This window comes from Epinephelus fuscoguttatus, linkage group LG13 (genome assembly GCF_011397635.1).
Source record: "Epinephelus fuscoguttatus linkage group LG13, E.fuscoguttatus.final_Chr_v1".
NCBI classification, from domain to species: Eukaryota; Metazoa; Chordata; class Actinopteri; order Perciformes; family Serranidae; genus Epinephelus; species Epinephelus fuscoguttatus.
In genome coordinates this window covers 34481289-34496206 of record NC_064764.1, presented here as the reverse complement: position 1 = coordinate 34496206, position 14918 = coordinate 34481289, and the positions used below count along the sequence as shown (strand labels likewise).

At 41.2% G+C, this 14918-nt stretch overlaps 2 protein-coding genes across 2 annotated transcripts in view; one reads left to right on the top strand and one right to left on the bottom strand.

Moving 5' to 3' along the window:
• Positions 1-14255, top strand: part of gdap2 (ganglioside induced differentiation associated protein 2) — a 50719-nt gene extending 36464 nt beyond the window's left edge. Inside the window, exons 12-14 of the mRNA XM_049595096.1 lie at positions 1017-1071; positions 2539-2682; positions 10327-14255. Coding sequence (XP_049451053.1) covers positions 1017-1071; positions 2539-2682; positions 10327-10368 — 241 coding nt within the window. The 3' untranslated portion in view covers positions 10369-14255. The remainder of the gene's footprint in view (positions 1-1016; positions 1072-2538; positions 2683-10326) is intronic.
• man1a2 (mannosidase, alpha, class 1A, member 2) overlaps positions 1-14918 on the bottom strand; it is a 399576-nt gene that overhangs the window by 80602 nt on the left and 304056 nt on the right. The gene's annotated exons all lie outside the window — the stretch shown is intronic.

Genomic DNA, 14918 nt, shown 5'->3' with positions numbered 1-14918 from the left:
GGTTGAAAAGGTGCTTTCAAAAAGGCTTAGGGATGAAGCTGTAGCAAGTTGCAAGCTAGAAGAAGGATGCAAAAAAAAAAAAAAAAACATTTCAAAGGCTCTCATTATTCCTCTTAGTACCAGAGCTTAGAGCATTATTAAGAAGTGGGGAGCATTTGGCACCACGACCGCCCGCTGAGATCAGGATGTCCTTACAAACTAACTGAGTGAGCCAACAGGATATTGATTTGGGAAGCCACTGAGAGGCCACAATGGCACCTTCGCAGGACTTACAAGTCTGTGTGGCTGAGATCGCTGAGTCTGTGCCAAGCAGCAACCTCCAGGACTGAAAGATGAAGCCAGAGAGGAATTGCCAAAAACTGCAGTTCCTCTCATGGCCACAAAACTGTTTCATCATACCAGGCTGTAAACATGTTGGGTCTATGGGGATTGACTCACTCTTGGAGCCAGCCTCAAGTGGCCGTTCAAAGAACTGCAATTTTTTGGCACTTTGTATTGGCTTTATTTTCCATGGCTTGAAGATGTGAAGGTGAATGTCCTTGAGTGGCCAAGTCAATCAGTCCATCGCTGCTCAGCCAGAAATTTGACAGCTCCTCAACTCAGACAATTCTGCAAGAGAGAAAATATTCCCCAACTAGGAGGAATGTTGTAAAGCAAAAATGAGGAAGATAAATGTTTCAGTTAGTTTTAATTTCAGGCTGTGAGACAAAAAGTAACTATTTCAAAAGATGATTTTCTGTATGACGGTTTGTGTGCTGCAGATTTTTGTATGTAGTTAATGTTACCTGGGCTTATGAGTACACCTGGAGTATACCTGGAGTTATGACTTGTGTTTTTTGGGGCTGCGTCTCGCCATTTTGGACACAACCATTGTGATTTAATACACATCCTGTCCTCTCTGTCACTTCATGTTTGTCATAGTCCTTATTATACACACAACTTGTCTTTCTTCTGTTGTATTTAAGGAACACTGAGTCATTTGTTTCTCTAAAGTATTCTGTTGTTATGTTTTGCAGGTTTAAAAAGAATCTAAAGGCCTTCTACTTTGTACATCCAACATTTCGCTCTAAGGTAAGAATACAACTCGTTATTTATTGATATTTGTTGTCAGGCCAAGATGATTTATACATTTTAACTAGCCCCAGACTAAGAATTTTCCTAGTCGACCAATAGTCGTCATTTAGGTCCATTAGTCGACTAGTCTCCTGTATGTTTACAATATTAATTTAAATATTAAATGATATATTTTGGTGGTTTGAGTTGAAGGTGTGAGAAAGAATAGTATCAGTAACATTGTTAACACTGTGCTACATTACAGAGAAATACAAAACCGTACTAATGAAGCTTCATTAATATAGGCCTATATTTTATCTACAAGTGCACGTCACACACTGAGCGAGCCGCCTGTTAATGACGCTGTGGGCTAATGGGCATGTAGCTACTTCCATGTTTCAGATGATACGTCATGTTTGTAGTCGACCAGTGAAGATGAGTTTACATATCATCTTGGGTTCGTCCTTCACCTTCTCAAAATGATCCCACACTTTGGATTTCCTGCCCGACATGTTATTAACTAGCCTGTGGAATAACCGCAGGTACCAGCCCTGGAAATTAGGGGCCGTACACACGTCTCGTCTTTAACCGCCTGGAAAACCTGAGGTCGGGTGCTGGGCGCTACTCTTGAGCCTTTTTTATGCCGGCTTTCAAGAGCGCGGCGGCAGGTTGCATCTGAGGTTGCTAACCTCTGTGGGACAGATGTAAAGCTCTGGGTAGCCCTGCTTTCAACTGAATTTATCACTGTATGTTTTGGCTCCTAATCATTTCTTACATCTCTGAGGGACACAGCATGTTCCACCATTAAAAATCTTTGCAAACCTTTCATCTCTTTTGCCACGTTAGATCATTGGCAGATTCTTACTAATTATGTCCCACCTCGCATAACCTGCCACAACTCTTACAGTAAATGCATTGTGCAACAGCAACACATCAGCCCTTCAAAATTAGTCCACTACAGCAACATGATCATTTAAATAGCTCAGTGGTTTGTGTCTGCCTCCCTTGAAACTGTGAATAATTTTGTTCTTGGATAAAATCCTAACATTTCCATCATGAAGTATTATCCAAAAACCAGCATGGTTGTCCATCACACTGTGGATTTCAGTGCTAATCCTGATCCAGATGCAAAATAAAAACTTCTAAATATTTTTCTGTTATCAAAATAACATATCTAGGGATATGTGCAGCTCTGGCAGAGATGTGAGCTCGCTGAGTGCTTTCTGGTTTATATCCGTTTCTTTGTTGTTTACTGGAATTGCAGTACTTTTTGCTTCACTTGCCAAACGTCTCCTCAGGGATCATTAAAGGTTCATTAGAATTAATCTAGTTCTGTTGTTTGCTTATCGAGTTGTGTTCAGTTTTCTCTTTGTTGGTTATGGCAAGATTAATATCTTGGTAAATCAAGATCAAATGCCATCTGTAACTAACGAAGTGTCCCTTTAATGTTTCCTCTCTCTTTCTTCTTTCACCGGATCATTCCAGGTCTCGACGTGGTTCTTCACCACCTTCAGCGTGTCAGGGATGAAGGACAAGGTTCGCTACCTGGACAACCTTCAGCAGCTCTTCACCTGCATCAAACCTGAGCAGATAGACATCCCTCCGTTTGTCCTGGAGTACGACTCACGGGTAAGCAGCAGATCCGTCATAAATACAGGGGTAGATGATCCATAACACACACACACACACACACACACACACACACATACACACAGATGTTACTGGCACATCATCTATAACCAACTTACTTTAGTCTTGTGAAAACATTGCAAAACTCAGCTGAGTAATTTCTGAAATCCTCAAAGTACTCATTTGGGACATGCAAGCTATTATTCTCCTGACAGCAACTAGGGATGGGTAATTTATTGATTATTCTCAATGTATCCACCTTGTTCCACGCAAGATTTATAAAACGACCATATCAAGAACATTGAGTATAAATCATGTCAGGGTTTTTTAAGCCACCGGCATGAGACTGGCTTTGGTATTGCGGTTCTCTCCCTCTTATAGACACAAAACAAAGAAAGTAAAGAAAGACTCAAACCTGATTTGTCACGTATTCCCCTGTTCATCCTGGGTGCTAGTGTGTGTGCGCTGGCAAGACGTGTTTTTTTGTATCTGCAGGGCTCCAGACCACAACCATTCAGGTGCATTTTGTAAACATGGAGCATCAGGGTGACTTATAAATATCATTAATGTATGAACTGAAGAGCTGTTGGTTTGTTTCCTGCTCACAGTGAATGAATACTCACTTTTATCAGCACTGCTGTAACGGTTCAACTTTGTGCTAACTGGTAGCAGCTAACTGTTGACTGGACGTTTCAAGTTAACAGCAACAATATCAACACTTCCTGCTGAAGATTATTTTTTAAAAAAATTTTTTGTAAGATTACTTTTTTTGGGGCTTTTGCCTTTATATGATAGGGCAGTGTGGCAGCATGAAATGGGATGAGAGAGGGGCAACAACCGTACTTCTTTGACTTCATGAGTATTTTATTTAGTAGTTTAGTATTTCAGTTTTCTACAGTAGTTAAGAGGAGATTTAAAAAACAAAAATTTGAGGTATGTATTAGGTAACATGACTTGAAATATTGTGATATCATTTATAGGCCATATCGCCCAGCCCTGACAGCAACAACACACTATTATAGCATTACCTGGAAAAAGGTGCTGGGCAGTGTTGTCCAGCCTATAAGTGGTGCAGCCTACAGTTTAGTTTGGGATGTGAAAACATATCCAGTAACTGTTTGGAAAACATCTTGCATTCAAAACTAATGATCCCAGTTGCTGTGTTTTAAGTTGGAAAAAGCTGCAGATGCATATTGCATCTTCAGGCCCCGATCACACAGAAAGCTTTTGCAGGTAGTGAAACACGAGGCGTGCCACTTTGCCTTTTTTTTTTTTTTTTCTAATTGAATGCCAGTAGTGGGGAAAAAAACGCTGTGCCTTTTTATTTTTGTCAGGCAACCACAGACTCACCTCCTTATTCTAACATTCCTGTGTAATCAATCTATTACTCATTTATTTCGGTCATTTGACATAAATTAGTATCTAGTTCCTAAAATGTTGAGGTAGAGGGTACTGTCTGTAGCTCTGGTTGAGGGTGAGAGGCTGTCAGTAAGTAGTTTGTTGGGCACAGGAAACAGAGATCTGTGTGGGTGCATGAGACCCTAAAACAGAGGGTGGATCATGGGGAGCACCACCAGTTGGTCCAGGAGCTTCACCTCATTGGGGGACGTTTCCAGGCATATTTTAGGATGACTCTGGGGCAGTTTGACAACCTGCTGTCTATCATTGGGCCGTATAGCTCTGGGTATCCAGCAACTGCTACCACCAGTTTCTCCTCTATTGTTTACCAACTGTCGGCCCGCCTCTCAAATCATCTGATTGGACAATGGGGAAGAAGGTGACAAAAAAAACAGATGACGTGGGGGCAAAAACGTCAGGCGCCTAGAGTGCACAAAAGCGAGGTGCGTCGCAATGCAAAAAACAACAAGCAAAAAGCTTTATTCTCATTAAAACCAATTACAAAAGGCCGCCTTCAACTGCTAAAACACTATGTGTGATCGAGGCCTTAAAGAGCTTTAACTTACAGTCTCTGTCTACGTGTGTGTGTGTGTGTGTGTGTCTGCGGCCCCCCTTTTAGTATTTCCGATCATTCTTAACCATTCACATGTGGTAAGAGAAGCAAGACTGTGTTTCAAGTTACACACTGTATCGCCTCGCATCAGCTCTCCAGCTTACTGCACTTTAACGGAAACTTTCCGCATGTCCTCAAATGCCATATCTGAACACTGAGCCATGTTTACACCCATGTGTGCCTTATTACAGCCACGGTTCATCAGCTGTTTTTTGAAGGTAGAAAATCCTGAAATCTGCTCATTTATATCCATTTGATGTTTGTTATCTAACTGATGTAAACCAGAGAAGGGGAAACGGAGCAACAATCAGCTAATGGTTTGTTTATTGTGTGTATGTGTGTGTGAATTTCCAGAAATGACACCTATTAATCAGTTAGCCTACAAACACAATTAAAGTGAGAATGTCCAGGATGATCTGGATGGATTTCTCTTTGAAAATCGGCTTCTGATGTGAAGATAATTGATTGAAGTCCCTGGTATTAATAGCTTTGATTTCACAAGGCTCTGGTGCTGTAACGATGAGGTAACTCTGGATTTCAACGGCAATAAAACTTTTTTTTTTTTTTTTTTTTTTCTTTTTAAATTCCTGTGCACTGACCTGTTGGAGAGCATTCCAGTGTGACTGTTCTGAGATTAGGCCAGCTGTTTAGAAGAAATGTCAAATTAGAGCATCAGAAAAGTTTTCAAGTCCAGTTCCTTCAACGCATAAAAAAGATTGATTGAGCGTGTTTGTGTTCGCCGTCATCCGTGATTGGCTGGCATCTGATTTGTAGTTTGTGTTGGCTGATAAAAGGTATAAATGTGTGTCTTTTCCTTTTGCTGAGTCTTGGATTCTGGATGAGGATTGAGAAATGTTCGGTCCAATAGAGCTGTAACCTTTAGCTCATTTCATGTTTTGGATTCCTCAGCCAGAATTCAAGTTTCCATGAAATGACTTTGACGTTGTAATTTTCTTCTGTAGTGACACGTGAACATATAAAACAAGATGTCAGGGCACGATTTTACATCAGTAGTGACCTAATTTAAATATGGATGACAGTTCAAAAGTAGTGGAACCATAGAAACCATCGAGTGAGCCTGTCTGCTCTGCTTCAGTTCAGGAGAAAATGCACTACAGTCTTTTACCAGCCTCTGAGAGTAATCAGTTTGAGTCACTTTGGCTGCACATGGGTCCAAATGGAAACAATATTTTCAGACATCTTGGATCATCTTACTGCTGGTAGTGTCAGCTAGACTTAGACGGAAGGTAGACCTGCAGGTTTTTATACAAATTAACAGATTAGCTCTGTGTGCTCCAACAACACAACTTTCTACTGCCACATATTAACACTGATCACAGTAACAGCACTGATGTCATTTAAATGAGAGACACTCAGTGTGTTTACATGACATTAGAGAACATCGATTTATTTTGTTTGTCCGAATAAAACAGACTTTTAAAATACATATAAACATGTTAGACCAACTGAAATTGTACTAAATCGAAGTTTCTCAAAGTCAAACTAACACACCCAGATAATGAAACTGAAAGTCAGCTTCCTTCTGCATGTATACAGCTATTTGGACCCGAACTGGCCGAGGCGCTCGGGGCGTGCTCCACAGTTTCTGCTCCAACTTTGACCCTGAAGTGCGTCCATCCATTTTCATCTGCTTATCTGGTGCCAGCAGGCCAAGCAAAGTACCCCTGACGACCCTCTCCCCAGCAACACTTTCCAGCTCCTCCTGGGGGACCCCAAGGTGTTCACAGGCCAGATGAGATATGTAATCCCTCCAGTGTGTTCTGGGTCTGCCCCGGGGCCTCCTACCAGTGGGACGTGCCCGGAACACTTCTAACAGGAGGCGCCCAGGAGGATCCTGATCAGATGTCTAAACCACCTCAACCCTTTTAACGCGAAGGAGCAGCGGCTCTACTTCGATCTCCCTCTGGATGTCCGAGCTGCTCAACCTATCTCTAAGGCTGAGCCCAGCCACCCCACGGAGGAAACTCATTTCAGCTGCTTGTATCCGCGATCTCATTCTTTCGGTCACTACCCAGAGCTCATGACCATAGGTGAGGATTGGGACGTAGATAGACCAGTAAATCTAAAGCTTTGCCTTCCGGCTCAGCTCCCTCTTCACCACGACGGTCCAGCGCAGCACCTGCATCACTCCAGAAGCCGCACCAAACCGCAGATCCATCTCATGCTCCATTCTACCCTCACTCGCGAACAAGACCCCGAGATACTTGAACTTCTTCGCTTGGGGCAGTAACTCTCTCCCAACCCAGAGGGGTCAATCTACCAGTTTCCAGCAGAGAACCATGGCTTCTGACCCAGAATTTGAAAACATTAAATGCGTAACAAAAGTAGAAGTAACAACATGGCACAGTCTACATCCAGAGCGGTTCACTTTTGGACAGACATATCATACAGAGCTGTAAAGTTGTACACCATGGTGCCAGTTTGCTGCTCGCTAACCGTTGTTTGGTCTGTGACGTAATAGGTCAACCGCAAATAGGTGCAATACTAATTGCGGATGTAAACGTACTGACTGTAGGGGCAGACTGAAATTACCTGTATCGTTTGCATTGATGACACTGGATTGTTGATCATTGAATCAATATAATGATCCAGGTTGATGGATCCTTACACCCTCGAGGAGCGCAAGACAAGACTGTGCTAACACCTACAGGCTGCACTGTGTCTGATTACACTTTTATTTTGCAATTTGTTGTGAACTCAGTTTTATCTGTAGTAAGTGTTGACGTCAGATGCTGCTTGGTTTCTGTCTCAGTGGTCCTCATATGCTTCACGCTAACTGACAGTGTTTCAGTGTTCTCTGTGGCTTCACTTACTCATCAGGAACTTATTTGTAGGTCAACCCTTCGTCTGCTGGAGGGAATTTAACTGTCTGTTAGTGAACTCGATGAGCTGGCCTCCTGAGGCTGTAGCACGGTGCATTTTCCCCTGTCAGCGCTGCAGCCAGCTAACGAACTGAGCAATAACACTGATATCAACACGTGTGTGTCTGTTACCCAGGAATAGTTTACTCTGCTGGGTTGAATTACAGAGATGTTTCTGGAGTCCAATGATTCCCTTTGTTCACTAAACATGTAGCTGGTTAGAAAAAGCCTTCCATCCACTCAACTGTATCTCCTGTCTCTGATCCCTCTGGTACACGCAGTCACCCCTGTCCGCCACCGCGCACACACAGTTCTGCGCCTCGGTCACTCTAAGACGTCTTTCACCTCATTACTGTCTTGTCTGTCAACTGCATCTGCAAAATTTTTGAACTGGCTGCACTGTTGGGTTAGCGTTAGCTTGTTCCCTGGCTATTCTAGTGATGTTAGCCGTCTCATGTGGTGAGGAGCTTCGACTTGCCTTATCCATTTCGTCCTGCCAAGTTTAGCTGCGTTTGTCTCTAGACTTGCTGGTCATTCCAACACCATTTGACGCCATTTTAGAATGTTTTGGGGTTAAAGCTTAAAGGCAGCAGAGTGATTTCTATCAAGGGTGGTCGGAGCAGATCTAACATGCAGCCATTTGGTCCTTGGCGTCACCCAACTCCCGAAATGTAGCTGGTCATCAGTGACCTGAGAAAATATAGATGATTCAGATGATTCATTTTATCTTCACAGAACTTTACAGCAACTTTCAGCTTATTATTAAGGGTGCTGTCACACCTGCCTTGTTTGGTTCAGTTCAATCAAACTGTCACAAAGTGATGAAGTGTCACATTTATCTTGCAAGTGTACTCTTCTTCAACGTTTGCTTTACTTTCTGGATTTTTCCCACATGGAAATTCTGTCCAATCAAGAGCAGCTTTCTCACACAAGGCATTTGATCTGGTCCGCTTGTAAATGCTGCCGTGAGAACACGAACCAACTCTAGGCAATTATACAACTTTGTGACAAAATGAGTCCCTGATTCAGACCAAAGGAGACGACTCTAGATCTGAGAGCAGCCTTAGCTGTCCAGCTTTACTGTTTTGGGTCACTCATAGCATTTTCAGCTGCAGCAGGCAGTTATTTTCAGTGAAAAAGCTTTTAAAAATCCACCATACTCCACCTGCTCAGCACCAAACAGCAGACAGACAGTTAAAGACCAGCAGGTGAACCTAGGGTGAACATTTAGCGGCAGAAGAGACAGATATTTCTCCCTCACCTCCCTCAGGGTCAGCCACCACAAATTACTTTGTCAACCTGTTGGAGACTAATTATGTCACTGCTGTGACATTTTTGCTACTGATTGGCCAGGAAGGGAGCTGTGTCCTTTCTAAAGGGCCAACATGTTCACTGATAGTAATTTTTCTTGAACTGCTGACTTTGCTATCCACTGGTGTAAGAAATATTAAGATCCTTTAGTTAAATGAAAGTACCAATAACACACTGCATTTAAGTAAAAGAGAATTAATAAAATCATAGCCATAGCATAGTATGGCATAGAAATGTCATAAAAAGGTCATAGTACAGCAGGAGATAAAAATATCCTAGTAAATGTCATAGCAAAGTATGCTATGTCTATGCCAAAAAATGTCAGTGTAGTATGACATAAAAAAAAATCCTTAAAATCCATTGATATAAAAATATTGTAAAAAATCATCATAATATAGTATGCCATAAAATTTGACTAAAAGCCATAGTTCAGTATCAGAAGAAAAAATTTAATTGTATAGTACATCATAAAAATTATTTGAAAAAGTTATAGTATGTTATTAAAATAGTCATAACCTATAGTATATCATAAAAAAATCAGTCCTTGTCATATGTGGTCAAAAACTTCAAATTCATAATTTAATTTAATTTAATTTTTAATTTAATTCAATTTTTAAAGTAGTAAGTCATAAAGAAATTTCATCAGAAAGTCACAATGTAGTATGTCAAATATTATTTTATTAAAATAGTCATACCAGGGGCGTCGGTGGCTTGGTGGTAGAGCAGGCGCCCCACGTGCAAGGCTGTTGCCGCAACGGCCCGGGTTCGAATCCAGCCTGTGGCCCTTTGCTGCATGTCACTCCCTCTCTCTCTCCCCCTTTCACACTTGTCTGTCCTATCAATTAAAGGCTTAAAAATGCCCAAAAAATATCTTAAAAAAAAAAAAAAATAGTCATACCATAATATGTTATTAAAATTTTATTAAAAGTAATGAAGGTGTAGTTTTGTCTCAGAAAGGCCATAGTATAGTATGACTTTTTTTAATTTATAGTATAGTGTGAAGTCATAGTGTAGTATGTCATAAAATATCATAAAAACAGAATCCCAATTTGCACCTTAATAATAAATAATCAGTTAATTCATGCTTTGGGTATGTCCTCTTTGGACAAATATATATATTTAAGAAACAAGCTACAAAAGTCAACACCTCAGAAAATGCTGTTGAGACTTTTTTATAGTTCATTTTAATTATCTGAATCCCCAAAGTAGCATAAAATGAAAATACTTAAGTTCAAGTACTTCAACAGTGTGCGTATGATTAATATATAATATGAATGACCCTCAGTGTTTGTCTTTATTGATAGGGATGTCTGATAGAAATACAGTAGAGTACAATATATATAAATGTAGTGAAGGACAACATATTGTACAGAACATGATGTAACATCTCTGGCGTCTATGATGTGTGTTGACCTGGACTTTTGCTCTCCTCCATCTCAGGTGAACGGACCGTACCATCCCTCCAACTCCTCCGGTCTGTGACAGCAGGCCGATAGCCCTCCCTGCCATGGTGACGAGGTGGTGTCAGCCCGTCAAGTGGAAGCCATTTATGGACATCATGTTGTCCGTGTGGTCTGAGCTCCTGACCTCACTCCTAAGGTTTTGAGCCGTAGTGGGGAAACTCTCCTTTTGTTTAGTCGCTGCCAGAAGGACAAAATTAACAGTGGCGGCCCACATTTAGCAGCATGTGGCCTGGTGAGCGGTCATTCTCTCTTACCACAGACTATTTGTGGAACTGGTAATGGTTTCTGGATTATGCCTTACACCAAGAATTCTTATTCAGCAGTTTCCTCAAGCATCCCTAAATATGAAGTTTCATGTCAAGCCCGACAGTTTGCTCAAAGCGTTTTCCAGCGTGTGGTCGTATCAGACGTCCTCGCCCAAGTCTCAAGAATTATTGTCGGACTTTTAAAATGCTGGAGAAGATGACGTCTGTCTGGATTTCCACACCGTCTCATTCTGTGCCCGACAGACGCTGGACAGCAGACGCTCTGGGTGAAGTAAAGACTCAGTTTCACTCAGGCAGACGCTGGAAATTCCCACCCGGCATGTTGTAATAACCTCTGTGTTCTCCTGCGGTCACAATCAGAGAAACCTCCTATCAATCCAGCTAAGATATGTAACATAAACTTTACATCACTAAGTTATGTTTGTCCATTTTACAATTTAAAGGAGCAGTTTGACATTTTGGAAAATATGTTTATTTGCTTTCTTGCCCGGAGTTAAATGAGACGATTGATGCCACTCCTACATTTCCACGCTAAATATTTAAGTACAGCCAAAAGAGTGGTGACTACCTGCACAACGGCAACCTTTTGTCAGACAGTCCGTTCTGATGAGGGAGCCATTAACGTATTAAGTTTGCCATCTATGTTTTCGTCAGAGCCCCCAGACCCTATTGTCAGAAACAGCGATTTAACAACACTGAAGACAGGAGCTGCTGGTCTACCGCTGCCTCGATCAGTGAGATTGTGTGAGTTAATTGAATCTGAATGAACACTTTTAAACACCAAAGACACACAATAACAAACAAACAGACTAACTGATCAAGGCAGCAGTAGACCAGCAGCTCCTGTTTTCAGTGTTGTTAAATCACTGTTTTTCTCAATGGAGTCTGGCTCTGAAGAGAGCGATACAACAGTTTCAGAAATCGGTGTCTGGCGTCAAGGTAGATCAGTGAAAATATTCTAAATACAGTGTACTTTTCAAATGATAGACTGCGGCCCCCGTCCACAACAGTTCATCGCTTAGCTTTCATTTGGACTCCAGCTGCTTCACAAAAATGGGAGCATGCCAACAGACATCTGCTGTTTGTAATACACTGACTATGGTTATGTATATTTGAACTGTCCCTTTAAATGCACTGGTAGGCGTATTTTCTTACCTTTTCAAACAGAGCCAGGCTAACAGGAGCTTAATGCTTAATGCACAGAGTGGTATCCTTATTTTTATCTGACTGTTAACAGGAGGGCAACAAAGTATATTTCACAAAATACTAACCTGCTCCTTTAAGGCTTCGGCGTGGATTTAGGTGACGTGTTGAAACTGTTAACATGACGATAACATATCTGCATCACAAAACTCTTGTTATTTCCCACCTCAGCTGAACTCCACTGGCTTTTCTGTCAAATTCTCCGCACAGGCAGTTTGTGTTTTCCTCACTTTGTGGTGTCTCTGGAAAGCAACAGGTGCATAATTACGCGTCTCTACCAGCTGTTCTCGTCACTAACCCTGTTAAAAGTAGCACTGAAACAAATATTAAATTACATGAAAAGTAGTATGCAACAATTTTTACAACTGATTGATCATTCGCTGGTTTCAGTTTGAGAATTTGCTGCTTGTTTGTTTTATACTGGATACCGTTTGGTGTTGGACTTGGGGCATAATCTATGATGTCACCTGGGCCTTTGAAACGTTCACTATTTCTTGACACTTTATAGATTAAACAATAAATTTATTGGATGAAAAAAACAATGTTTAATCAGCCTACTTGTCGAGCCGAAGGTCCTTCCTGTCAGCGGTACTCCACTTGTAGGTCAGGAGAAGATTTATAGACTCGAGGCCTTTGCACACTGAGTCCGTTTTTTTGTCTGAAATTGTCGAACATCTAAAAATAAATACGACTGTCTCACGTTTGCACACTGAGTCCGAAACTTTCATCCATCATTAAGATTTTCGGAAAGGTTTGATTTTCTGCTTTTCTCACATCCGTCAGAGCCTTTAGAGACGTTTGACCAAGAATCAGTGAAGAAAATATGGTGATGGGACACAATAAGTACATAACTCAGCTCATGTTCAACAGGCCATATAGTAATATTCAGGTGGATGATGATGATGAAGAGGAGGAGGAGGCTGTTGACTGCACACAGAATGTGGAGGACAGCTCCACCCCTTCATGCAGCTGCGGTGCCAAATGGAAGACAGGGAGGGAGTGGTGACAGCCAGATAGGTAACTCCAGTGGAGAGAGGCAAAGGAGGAAATGTGTCTTTTCATTTTGTCACGTTCTGCGAATTTTCACAACGAATAGAAAAATAAAACACATCTGAATCAGTGTGCAAGGTTTCTGTGCGTAATGACACAATATTCTTCCACTTAACTGATGTATTTGCTTCTACGTTGCCCTGTAATGTTAAATTTTGTCTCGTCAAATGCCATCAAGTTTTCGGCTGCTCTGCTTCCTCTGATATTCTCTCTGGTTGACGAGAAGGTGTCATTTTGTTTGAAGGGTACATAAGCCGTTCTCACCCCTGCAGGATGACGGAAAGTAGAAACAGCTGATTTTATTCTCTCCTTGCTAATGGAGCTTACTCATTAGTTTGTGCCCGTTTGTTGAAATGTTTATTTGCACGGTTAGCGCTTCTTTACTTGGTGTTTCCACAACACACAAGTCGTTTGATTTCACTTGGACTACCTGATTGGACAGTTTACCTCCTCAGGGTAACTGCAAATCTTTGAAAACATTCCTAACCTTTCAGTCGTGATGTAGCAAACCTGATCTGTCCGGTAGCCCCTGAGCTAACACTATCATTATAAGTGTACACTCTGTTTGACCTTGGTATGTCAGTGTTTGGAGGGATTTCACATGCATGCAGTTGTGCACTCACCCGGTCCTATAAACGTCTCCACACAACATCTGGAATCTGCACATCTTTAAATCATTTCAGCTCCACTGGCAGGCCTCGCTCTGCTCTTCATGGTAAAGCTCGTGTCCTTAAATGTTCTGTACTCTGACACAGAAGCATGTCGGCACATCATGAGATCATCATCCCAGAGTTCAGCCTGAAACTCATTTCATTGTAACTTACATGTTGTTGGGAGATGTGCGGTGTCCCTTGCTTGAGGACATTTCATTTGTTTGCTGTACTCTGATTTAAATTAAACAATCAATCACCCTGTAACGAAAACAAAAAGTCAAAAGTGAAGTAGAGTTTAACAACTTTAATCAGCTGTTCGTCTTTAAATCTTGTTTTTAGGCTGAGATGATTCAAGTAGAGTCACTGGAAACTAGTGACTTTCTTCACCTCAGGCTTTAACGAAAATAAGGATTTAAAGACTGAATGTGACAGTGAGTTGTTAAAAATGTCATGAATACAGATCTGGAGTGTTTTCAGTCATCTCCATTATGAAGAAACAACCAGAAAATTGGCCTCTGATAAGATAAACTTCATCTTCAGAACTGTGATTATGTCAGAATGTATATAAATGATGAGCCAAACTTTGACTTCCTGTAAATGTATATTATCTTTCTTTTCTTTTTAATGATTTCAAACGTGAAGAGCAGGGTTCACTGTCCACGACTTCTGAGATTTACAGTACTGTTTTTGTTTTTATATATACAAACTGATTAAAATGATTTTCCTCTGTAAAACCCATCTGTTGTTTTTTTTCCAAGGTTCTGATTGTGCTTTAAAGGAGACTTTGCTCACTTACATTGTGAAAAGATCTTTAATTTGGGGTCAAGAATGAAACTACAAAGACGAGAAAGCTCATCGATCATTTGCTGCAGGGAGTCAGAAGTTGTCAGGTTTGTTACATTCAAGCTGCAGCTGGACTCTAAGTTTATTTTTGTGTTTAATTTTGACTGACATTCACAAATTGGTGCCATTCTATTTAAGAGATTGAAATCCCCCTGAAGTTTAACAATTGGAACCAACACGACATTTGCAGCTGTGACCGAAACCTGTGAATTCGTAAAACAGAGACGATACTAAGTCATATGTTATGCATTTGCAAGATGTGATGTGCAAGTGTGTCCATATAGGCTGTGTCAAGGGACTGTGCTGTGAATTTAGGCCAGCCACCAAGGGAAAATGAAATCCATCACTTGCAGCTGAAGAGGAGAAAATCAAAAACATTTCTGGTGAAATCCTGAAGATAAAAACTGAGCTGAACACTCTAAGCTAAAAGCGTACTTCAGCTATTGGTTGTACTGTAGCCAAATGTCTGCAAAGTGAAAATCTTTCTTTATACAGGGTCAAAGACCGTGATGGAGCCGACAGTTCAAACATTTGAGCAAGGTGAGTTTCTTCAA